The sequence below is a fragment of the Oculina patagonica genome, unplaced genomic scaffold (assembly GCF_052425735.1).
Source record: "Oculina patagonica isolate OP01 unplaced genomic scaffold, crgOcupat unplaced449, whole genome shotgun sequence".
NCBI classification, from domain to species: Eukaryota; Metazoa; Cnidaria; class Anthozoa; order Scleractinia; family Oculinidae; genus Oculina; species Oculina patagonica.
Genome location: NW_027558307.1, coordinates 1 through 11,719, shown reverse-complemented (window position 1 = coordinate 11,719; position 11,719 = coordinate 1). Strand labels below are relative to the sequence as shown.

The 11,719-nt window shown below is 38.7% G+C and overlaps 1 protein-coding gene across 1 annotated transcript; it reads left to right on the top strand.

Annotated features, from left to right (window-relative positions):
* Positions 1 to 922: 922 nt before the first annotated feature.
* LOC144640753 (ribosome production factor 1-like) lies at positions 923 to 11,584 on the top strand. The gene is made up of 7 exons (XM_078499831.1): positions 923 to 1,323; positions 2,884 to 2,964; positions 4,037 to 4,132; positions 4,822 to 4,975; positions 7,450 to 7,532; positions 9,918 to 10,096; positions 11,197 to 11,584. The coding sequence occupies exons 1-7, from the start codon at positions 1,168 to 1,170 to the stop codon at positions 11,360 to 11,362; spliced, it is 915 nt and encodes a 304-aa protein (XP_078355957.1). The 5' UTR covers positions 923 to 1,167; the 3' UTR covers positions 11,363 to 11,584.
* Positions 11,585 to 11,719: the final 135 nt, after the last annotated feature.

The following is an 11,719-nucleotide window of genomic DNA, read 5'->3' as shown; positions in this document are numbered from 1 at the left end:
GGGGGGGGGGGGGTACTCTGGCTTGTAAATGACGGGGATGATCGAAGGATTTTTTGGGGTTGAAATTTTCGATTCCGGGATTTTTTTGGGTTGGAAAATTTGGCAAGTATTTTTTTGGGTGACTTGATTTAGATAGAGGATAATTTTGGGTATTGAAAACAAACTAAAGTGCCTTGGCGCGGCCTTGGCGTTTTTATGGTATGATGAATAAACCAAACAAGCGTTTTTGTGTTATGTTATTGCTGCTCCTGGCAATTTAGGGGTAATTTGACAAGGGATTTTTTGGGGGTTATTTTTGGTCCAGGGATTTTTTGGGTAATGTCGGAAGACTTAGGGATTTTTTTGGGTCCTGGGTTTTGCCTCCATTCGATCATCCCCGTCATTTACAAGACGGAGTACCCCCTGGGGGTACAGCAGTTACCTTTCGGTTTAGTTTGGGTTTCGGCTTTAGAAATACAACTAAAATATTATTTCTCGTGTACGACGATGTAGTCATTCATGTCTGTTTGGCACACCAATCAAGATTGCACGAAAACGAAAAACAAAAATCGACGAGGAGCATATGTCCCCCCCCCCCCCCTTTCCGGGATTGTTAGTTTTGTCTTGGTAAGACAAAACTATATCAATTGGGATTGATGAAATCATGAATAGTAAAAGAGACTATCCATGGCAGAACCTAGATAATTTACTGTTTTTATGCCAACTACAATTGGTAGAATGCCAGTTTCTGATGTTATAAATTAAAATTGTAGATCAGTGATGATTAAATTGTAATCCCCGAAAAGAATCTAGTTGGTAGCTTGGAGAATTTTCTTTGTACATGATAATGAATTGAAGTGTGGGGCATTTTTCCCTCATACAAATCCTTATAAGATATGCAAATCGCTCAAAATACGTGACACTGAATATGAAAGGTCAACATTTGCGTGCCTGCGAACAGGCTCCGAACTGGGGCAGGACGAAAAAAGAAATCGGCGATCGAAGAGAGCTAAGAACGGCAACGAAGCGATCGCTGGCCGATTTCTAATTTTCTTTTCGTCCTGCCCCACTTGTTCGCTACAATTACCCGTACAGCTTGGGATACCTGTGCGATTGCTCGGTTTGGAAGTCTGGGAACTAGAAATGATTTTGCACGGGAAAGACTGAGCCCCAGTACAGTTAATAAAGATGGCGGCTCGGGAAGGAAGAGAAATCGTGTTTTCTGAAATTAAAAACAAGCAAAGACGAAGCACACTATACCAGAAAGAAAAGCTAAGAAAGGCAAAAGAAAAGAGAGAAAGAAAACGGAAAAGGAAACGCGAAGAGTCGCAAGAGGAAGGCGAGGTGAGTTGTCAAGGATTTCTCACATGTAAACAGGCTACACGTGTGTGATGTTCCAGAGTTTGATAAAAGCTCGTACTTCATAAAGTATACGCGAATGATTCCTTAATCCAAAACAAAACAAAAAAAAACAACGAAAAATTGTAATCAGTTATTTTACTCATGAAGCCATTCTCAGATTGCTGACTCATGTAGCCATTCTCTGAGACGGTAATCTCAGACTCTCAGTGAGGATAAACTTTAGCATTATATTAGCAAAACGTTTTAAAACTATCACTTCAGTGCAACTGTTTTCAAGATATTTGGACTTGGAGCCCAACAAGAATGGGGGGAGGGGGTCTTTGTGATATCAATCGAAACAAAAATTAGTATTCTTGAAAAATGAATAAGAATCAAGCCATGTCTTTTTAACATTGTGTGACTGCCAGCAACAAGTCTTCTACTCAATGTTGATTTATTTTACAGCCCTTCTTATAAAAGCGTGAACACTACAAAATATGTCTGGAATGTTTGTGTTTAGCCAATCGCATGCGAGAACTTCAGACGGTAGAAACCACAAACAATAAATGGGTTTGACCGTTTCCATCTGTCACAGAGCAACTTTTATTAGTTCTTATTTTGTTTCAGGATACATGCTCTGTCTTTTTTAGGAATTTAAAGAACTGCTATTCTTTCGTATCGAGGGCCACATTCAGAACATGGTTTCAGGGATTTTTGAAAGAAAAAAAAAGCGGTTACTCTAGCGACGTTAAAGTCGTTTCGACACGGTTCAGTGCATGCAGTATATTGTAGACACGTCTACACATAAGATATAATAGATAAACCGAAATTCAATATAAAATACAAAATTGTGGAGTTTTTGTTACTGATTGTAAATCTTTTCGGTAGAGCAAGGGATTCGATTTATTTCGGCAAACGATTTCAACCCTTAGGCAACCAGAGGTTACCTGACCGTAAGTCTGCAAAGGCTCCGGACAAAAATTATTCAAAATGTTGGCGTGATTGGTGTGAAGTAAACACCTCAATCGCTCAATCGTTTGATTTTCCCTATTCCTTCCCGCCATCTTGTTTCGCTGTTATCAAAGAAATGAACCTTCCTCCTGTCAGTGTTTAGGTCTGCAACAATAGTTGGGGTGAGATAAAAACCGCAAAATGCAAGCTTTCCTCAGTAACTGCAAAGAGCAATTCGTTACAATTTTTGAAAATCGCGGGAATTGGGGCAAATCGTACCGTCAGGCGCATCAGTTTTTCAAATTTTTCTATAAAAAACACTCAAAATATTTTTCAGTAAGTCAGTAAATGTTTTCAAAAAGGAAGGAACTATATATATAGCTACAATATTAGTGTTTACTTGTAAATATTATTGGAGCGAAATGAGAACCGAATGTTGTTCCGTGACCGATAAAAAACCCATTCATTGTCTGTGGTTTCTGCGGTCTGAAGTTCTCGCATGTGATTTGTTAAAACACAAAGAACATTCCAGATATATTTTAAGTATTCACGCTTTAGTAAGAAGGGCTATAATATCTAAGATCGCATAATGTCTGTTGTGTTTTCTGACAGCCTCAGCCCAAACAAGTTCCAAGAACCATTGACAACACTCGTGTTGTGGATGAGACTATTGTAGAACCACATGATGATGAGGTAAATACTTGTAGATGTTGCAGTTAATTTTTGATCTCAGTAATTTTTTTTATTTTAACAAGTTAGTTTTTTTTCTAACTACTGTAGTTGATTTTTATAATAGGTAAATAATAGTGTTAGGGTTAGGGTATGGGTTGGAGTCATAGATTTAAAAAAAAAATACAGTGGAACCTCGGTATAACGAAGGGCCAAGGGACTGGCAAAATGTGTTCGCTATATCGAGGTTTCGCTATTTCGAGGTTCCTTTCCATATATTTTGCTATTACTGGGACGAAAGATATCGTTCGTTATATCGAGGACTTCGTTATATAGAGGTTCGTTAAATCGAGGTTTCACTGTAGTGGTTCACCCAACATTTCCTACGTGGCAAAGTGGATAAGGAGTTGGACAGCAAATCCAGAGGTTTAGAGTTCAAATCCAGTGAGGGTTAGAAAAAAAAAATGATAGTACTTAGGGGAGGGAGGTAATAGAAGATAGAGGGAGGAGGACTAGTAAGACATCAAGTCAGTGAGAGAAGGTTTTTACTACTTCTGCTTATAATAGACGTATAAAAAACTAGTTAGGAAAAAAAAGCTAGTTAAAATAGAATATTAACTCTAGGTTCGAGCCCTGGCAGAGGCACTGCGTTGTGTTCTTGGGCATGACGCTTTATTCTCATAGTGCCTCTCTCCATCCAGGTGTTTAAATAGTTATCAGTGAGTTTACTGCTGGGGGTTACCCTGCGATGGACTAGCATTTCATCATGAAATGAAATGAGTCTGAATTGACCTAGCTGCACATTCACATCAAAATTACTAAAATATTGCTAACAGAGGTGGCCTTCCCTATAAGCCTGGTGGTTTCCTGGAGGACTCCTCACCCTATCTACTATAGTTATTGTTGTAGTATTTCATTTCATTAGTGGCTAATAAATGATGATGATGATGATGATAATGATGATGATGAGGAAGAAGAAAATCCTCCTAGGTGCTTAATGCTACAAAAACTGGGATAAGCTCCGGCCTGATGAGCCACTTGGCTCGACAGCAGGCTTTACCTTGCCTAAAGTGAATCTTACTTTGTTGAATAACAGGTATTAAATGATGAAGAATGTGATGAATTAGCAACATACTTCAGATGCGAGGTGGTGCCAAAGGTTCTTATAACCTCAAGTGACAGATCAAAAGTGGTAAGATGAAACAAAAGGTTAATAAATAAATAAAAAATGACTTGTTGGGTTGTATATAACAGTCTTGCAACTGACAAACCTGTGGCCCTCAGATTCTGGATCAAATTGGATTTTTGAAGTGTTGGCTTATGTGGAGGAAAGAAAACTGGAGAACCTGGAAAAAACCACTTGAGAAAGGATGAGAACCAACAACAAACTTAACCCACATTATTACTCTAGGCACGGGACTCCAACCTGGGCCATAATGGTGGGAGTCGAGTGCTTACATTCTTGTCCTCAGAGCCACTTGTCCCTCTTAGCAAGCGAGGCCTGGGGCATGAGGATTAAGTGACTCTGGGGACACATGTTTTGATTGGCTTGATTTTTTAACAAAGAGAATTTAAATCTAGCCAATCAATTCAGCCATAGTGAGATCCGTTACAACAAATTTAGGGAATTTAATTTGGAGTGCTCACAACACTGAACCAACCGTGCTCCCCCGGGATTGGGTATATAATGTTCTTTAAAACAGTGTCTAAAGGGGTCATGTCATTTGGCTAAAAGCCTGTGTTCCTAGCTTCTCTTAGCCAGTTTTGTTTATTTACTGTTTATTTACTTCTTATTCACTTTTTGTTGTGATTTATTGTTTACTGTTTAATTACTTGTTATTTACTGTTTGTTGTCATTTATTGTTTCATTATTGTCATAAGAAAACAGTACAGTTCATGGAGGAGCTCAAAAGAATTATCCCGAACTCAGAAGTCCGTGTACGTAAGGGTTTAGATTTGAAGAAAATAATTCCACAAGCAAAGGAGAAAGGATTTACATCTCTTGTAGTTGTGAATGAAGACAGAAAAGTACCTAGTATCCTTTTGGTCAGATCTGCTATAAAACCATGTACATGTATTAATTAAACTGTTTTGTTTGTGATGCAATTTGAGATAATGTTATACAGCGTACAACTCTCCAAGTTAAGACCATTTTAGTCGCCATAGCAAGTAAAATTTTAGAGCTGGCAACTAAAATTGAGAAGAAGGATTAAAAGCGTGAGAATTAGCGACTAAAATTTTAAACTGGTGATCAAACTTGAGCAGTCGGTGGCCAAATGGCCACTAAGGAAAAAAGTAAACTTGGAGGGTTGGTGTAGGGAGACCACTGCTATCTTTGGAGAGAACAGTTGTAGCCTCATGCTTTAAAAAGCGATCATCAACTGCCAGCCCTCTCTATCTCACCCTTGGTAACTGATTTGGCACAAGTGCAAAATATCGGAAATAAACATATTGAACATAACAAGGTTAATAATCTGAAGTGGCAGGAGGCGAACCAGTTGGTTATTTACAAGGGTGGCTGAGGAGTTGAACTGGACTTGAATCTGGGACCTCCAGATTTCAAGTCCAGTACTCTAACTACTCAACCATGCTGCCTTCTAGGAACAGGAGGCTAACTTGGAACACACTAACCTTTTTGGAGCTTTGTCACTCAACTTGTCAGCACTTCACTTCAGCTTCTGTAGTTTGAAACTGTTAGGAATATTTCTTCAAGTTACTCTTTTACATAGTACCAGGTATACTCTCGCAAAATATACGCAAAACGGATCAACGGATTTTGACAATATTTTTGCCCAGATTTCGGATTCAGAGCATATTTTTTAACGGATTTGAGGATCCTAAAATTGAAGCGGATCGCGGTTTCATCCATTTTTTGGCCCAGATTTTGGATTTTGCTTGCAATAAAGTTCGGATCGCAGATCTCAACGATCCTCAGAAATGCTTTGCTTTGTTTTACTTTTTGTTTTTTGGTCACGCGCAAGACTTGCCGCATGTCACGCAGTACGGAAATTGTAGGATAGTAGGATCAACAACTGATTTCTAATGTAGAGGTAGTTTTTTTAGTTTATCGTTAATATGGTAAAATGTTGATTGCTTCTTAGCTAACACAAAACAACTCCAGATGCTTTTTTTTTCACAAATCCTGGCAACAAATTAAATTTGGATTCGAAAGTTAGACCTCTTTAACAGATCGACGGATTGGGTCATTAAATTATGACCGATCGACGGATTTGCATACCCCTATTCACCCCCCTCCACAAAGACCCCAGCCTGATGGTTCAAATCTGAACCTCTTGATTTTGTTTCCAATGAACTGAGTGTTAGGCCACTATGACACAGTTGTACAGTCAACTCTCTCTAAAATGGACACCGTTGGCTCCGGCTCCATCTGTCTGTCTTAGAGAGGTGTCCATCTTATAGGGAGTTAAGTTATAGTAAAATGACTGAGAAACGACAGGGAGGGGTCCACACCAGGTGTCCGACTTATAGAGGTGTCCTTCATATAGAGGTGTTTGTTAAGAGAAAGTTGACTGTACTACAATTGTGGTGGATGTTATCAAGTAATGCATAGTTTTAGTTATTATAAGTGCTGGCTAAATCTAATATGATTCATAATCATTCTTTTTCTGGTCACTTAATTATGGGAGCTTACAGTACTGCTCAGAAATAAGCGTCCCAAAACTTACGAGAAAAACACGCATGCATTTGCGTATATGTGCGTCTGCGTATGTGCGTCTGTGTATGTGCGTATACTCTGAATTTGCGTATGCTCTTTAGTATGTATGAGCTTGCTTATTGTTTTTTCTTTAGTCCATAGTTGATTGTTCTTTCAATGGCCTAACATTGTTACATGTAAAATTTAAATACAAGGAAGCCTGACTAAATCATGTCGTGCCAAAGCGACGAATGCCAGAAGTTTACAAAAAAATTTAAAATGCGTTCCGTTTGTTACAATAAATATTGCAGTTGACTGTCGTTTAATACACAATACATCAGAAACACTGGTCACTCGTCTAATTGTCTCGAAATGCCGAACGATAATCGTCCTAAAACTACGTACTTCAAGGCAAGACAAACACAACTCAATCGTCTGCCGCCTTTTAAAGTTGTTCTCGCAAAGATTTTTCTTTTGTTTTTCCCAACAATACAACACAAAGAAAACTTAGAGGAATGAATAACAAAGAACTGCGTATGTGTTTATGCTTCGTTGCATACGCGCGTATGTGTATGTGCGTATCTGCGTATGCGCGTATGTGCATCTGTGTATGTGCATATATGTGCGTATGCGATGGACGCTTATTTCTGAGCGGTACTGTAAAAACAAAAGAAGAGACCTGTTGGTAATTCCTAAAGTGGTTGCATTTACTTATGGGAGTGGCCAAAGTGACAATTCAAGCAGGGGTTCACAATGGTGGTTGTAACCAGAACTGATTGTTTACTTGAGTGATCACAAGGAGAGCTTCGAATGTAATAATTATTAGGTGTGTTACTCCTTAACATTGTTTCTAGATGGAATAGTTATAACTCATTTGCCAGACGGACCTACTGCGCACTTCAAATTGAGCAGTGTTAAACTCGGCAAAGAAATCAAGGTAATGGGTTGTCATGCCTGATACTTAGTTGAGTAGGCTAAAGTCAATAATAATGATAATAATAATAATGATAATAATGATAAAAGTCTTTTTGAGAAAAAAAAAGCTAAGAAAATTGAATAGAAGATCAGACAATATTGCACTACATTGAGTAGGATATTTGGGTAATCATTCAACAAATTGTCAGTGAACCATATTTTTACAGCTACACTATAGATGACCTGCAAGATGACTTTTTTTGTTACTGGAAAATTACTTCAAGTCGAAGTTTTTGGGAAGTTTTCCAGAAGTTGGCAAAAAAAGATTCCTCGACTTCCTGTTTGAACAACACATTTTCAGATCCTTTCGCATTGTAACCGTTCATGATGGAAGAAGAAATAAGTTAAGTCACCTCATTTCACAGCAATTTTTTCAACAGGTCACAAAAATTTTTCAGACAGTGTCGATAAATCACTGGACAAAAGAAAATTATTCTGAGTAAGGTCGAGTAACGGGTCACGCTTAAGTCACAAATGTTTTTTATCATTTCCTATTGCCGCGAACCAATCAGAGTTGTTTTTTTGATTGACAGTTTTGCGAAGTGTAGACGAGCACGCGGTGTGAATTGAGATGTGATTTTCCTCCGTCTGCAAACTCGCTTTGTTGTCAGTGTTATAAGGAATTTCTCGAGAATAACCGTTGTTGGAATCATTCGCTTTGCTGTAGTTTATCTGTGATACAATCACAGCAGATCTTCTCAAAAGCAACACCTATAAAACAACGTCTGCAAAACGTAATGTCTGCAAGACAGAAGCCTAGATCTAATGTGACAAACTGTTGATTTTTCGCATTCGTATCGCTCTTGAAAACAAGATTTTTCTCTTCCGGTGTTGCGACAAACTGCCGTGATTGACACATTTTTTGCATTCCGATCGTTCTTAGTGGAAGAACAAAATTTTTAACTTCCGGTTTGCAGATAGCATTTATAAACGTGGCGCGCACGCGTAATACGCAATCCGCTGGTCACTGTCAAGATTAGGGTTGCGGGCCTCTCTTGGGCCCGCAATAAACACTTACTTGACAGGGCCATACCTAGGATTTTTTGTTTGCGGGGGCCAACTTTGCACACCTTAAGTTTTCCTAGGTTTTTTAGTTTTAGTTTTTTTTTTCATTTATAGTTTTCTTTGTTTTTTTTAGATGTCCTGGCAAGGGTAATTGCCCCCTCCCCCCCCTCCCCCGCTATGTCAGCCCTGCTTGAAGTAGGGTATACGTAGTCATCAGCAGTGGGCAAAATTGTCCAATATTGCTTGAGCTTATCTTGGTTTATGAAGCAGATTGTGACTAGGAGTATTTCTAACCCTTTCCCCTCCTGGATGCATAAAAATGTCCATCACAGGGTTACCCCAAGCATTAAATTTGCCAGTACCAATTTATACACCTGGGTAGAGAAAGGCCATTCTCGGCCCCATAACCCTTTTTGTTTCTCTCAGCCAGTGGGGCCTTGGCACAAAAAACGAAGGGTTCTCGGGAGGTAGGATTTCTGAATTAATTCATTTTTTTTATTGGCTGTTTGAAACAAAGAAATATTGAACAGAAGTTACAAACGGCATGCGTGACTCTCTCACACATTATATAGAAACACCATGACTGCATACATGAAGACCGGAAGTCCTAGAATCCAGGACTTGAAAACCTGTGTCTCCTGAACCCTTAGTTTCTTAAATAATAAAGATGGTAGATTTTAAGCTCGGTGATAAATTGTGAAGAAATAATTCTACATGACACGAGCGTGGGGCAAAGAAAAAAAAAGAAAAAAATCTGAGTCCCCGACGGGAGATCGAACCCATGGCCTCCCAGATACCGGTTGGGCGCTCTAACCAACTGAGCTACGTGAGACTACTTCTTCACTATTTATCACCGAGCTTAAAATCTACCATCTTTATTATTTACTACAAATTTGATGATTTCGACATTGCTGATCCTAGCAGTATGCAGGACGCGTGTCACATATCAACCTAGTAAATGGCCTAGCTCACAGCGAGTCTCACGTAGCTCAGTTGGTTAGAGCGCCCAACCGGTATCTGGGAGGCCATGGGTTCGATTCCCGTTGGGCACTCAGATTTTTTTCTTTGTCCCACGCTCGTGTCATGTAGAATAATTTCTTCACCCTAAGTTTCTTGTGCCAAGGCCCTACTGGCTAAGAGAAGAGAAAGGGGATGAGAATGGAGAAAGGCACTATGAGAGTAATGTGTCTTGCCCAAGAACAAAATGCAATGATCGAGGCCAGGGCTTGAACCCAGACAGTTTGATCTGGAGTCATTGCATTAACCTGGTTAGGCCATCGCACCTTGATCAGACCTGAAGTATCACTCATTAACATATTGTATGCTTACATTTTTGTTCCAGAACCATGGTCGCATGACAAGCCATAGGCCTGAAGTTATCCTGAATAACTTCAGCACAAGACTTGGTCATTCTGTTGCCCGGTTACTTGCTTCTCTCTTTCCGCATGATCCACAGTTTCAAGGCAGACAGTGTGTCACGTTCCACAATCAAAGGGATTTCATATTTTTTAGACGTCACAGGTAGATTTTGTGCCTGTCTAGATCCTATATATATATATATATCTTAAAATTTAGTGTTTTCCAATACAATAAGTGCTATTTTAGGTGTGGGCTGCCTCACAGGATAATTTTCTTAAATTTTGTTACTCCCCTAAGAGATTTTTGGTTTCACTCCACCCCCCTCTCTGGAAATTCCAGTTCACCTTCATTCTTTCCTTTAAAAGTCTTAATGTCTTGGCCTTTGAGGACCTCAACACTCCCCCGCCCAACTCTCTTCCCAATGGAGTTTCCAATGACTTTGACCATGCATATTTTTGGAACCAGACAATCCCTATTTCAAAACTTGGTGGACATACATGTATAAAATACATTGTACAAAATTAATACAGAAATGTTGCATCTGAAGTTTTTGTTACATTAAATAATGCACTAGTTACGTAAAAGCAATGCATACTATGTACATGTATAAGATGATCTCATTTTAGTCGTACACAGAAAATAAACCAATCAGAATTTTTTAAGCTTTTCTTTGCAACTGATTTAGCTGTGCCTGACATATTTTTAAATAAACTAAAAAAAAGTTTTTATCTCCCTTAAATTAATTAACTTACCAGTAATATGTATTCACAAGCTACCTACCTTATTATAGGAAATTAACGCGAATTTCAAAAATTCGCGTTAACTTAAGTCGCCTTAATTTTTGTTAACGTTAATTTCCGCGCTGTTAATTAAATGGAGCGTTAATTTCCATGACCTTAATTTCCATTATTTTGGCTCCAATTTCTCGATACTGCTAAGGCGTACTTGACACCTAGGAAAAGGTGTAATTTCATCAGGCTAGACATTTGTCAGTATCACTAAAACTATGAAGAACGCTGGAGGCGGATTATACGCCTAGTGTTGGGAAAAAATTGTCCCTGTTGTCTCAATAAGTTTTTTCTTTGTGTTCGTCGCGTTTATTTCCTTTATTTTGAAGTGTAATCCCCCTCTTTTGCGTTAATTTCCTTTACTGGGAAGTAATTTTTTCTTCAATTCCCGTTAATTTAAGTCGCGTTAATTTCAAATACCTTAATTAACACAAGCATTTATTTCCTATAGTAAGGTATTTCATTTCTTTGCAGATATATTTTTAAAAATCAAAAGAAGGCTGGACTTCAGGAGTTGGGACCCAGGTTTACACTCAAACTTCGCTCTTTACAGCGAGGGTCTTTTGATTCCAAGTTTGGAGAATATGAGTGGATTCACAAGGTTTGTTATGTGAATTACAAGTGGTGTCCAGAACATTGATTTTTCTGGACACCACTATTCTTACTGCTGCAACAAGTTATGCTGTAACTAACAATGACGTCTGAAATTTATTTTTACAGTCAAACCTCTACCCTGCTAGACAGAGATTTCCTACTCTTTCTGCTTGGGGGCAAACATGAGGGAGCCTCCTGTAACCTTTCGCCCTTCATCCTTTCATTTAAAATCTTTTTCCCGCCTTGATTAGCTGCCTTTACTAGAAGGGGGCAAGCAATTTTGTAATTATTATACCATTCATTGTGTATGCCAGGAAGCTCAGTTGTTTTAAATTAATTTGTCACTAACTGTGGATGGTAGCTGATAAAATGATCCAGTGATTGTGAGCAGAGGTTCCCAACT

Coding starts and splice junctions, on each gene's coding strand:
- LOC144640753 (XM_078499831.1), top strand. CDS start 1,168: ATGGCGGCTCGGGAAGGAAGAGAAATCGTGTTTTCTGAAATTAAAAAC. Junction 2,965..4,036: donor TAGAACCACATGATGATGAG/GTAAATACTTGT, acceptor GTTGAATAACAG/GTATTAAATGATGAAGAATG. Junction 7,533..9,917: donor AACTCGGCAAAGAAATCAAG/GTAATGGGTTGT, acceptor TTTTTGTTCCAG/AACCATGGTCGCATGACAAG.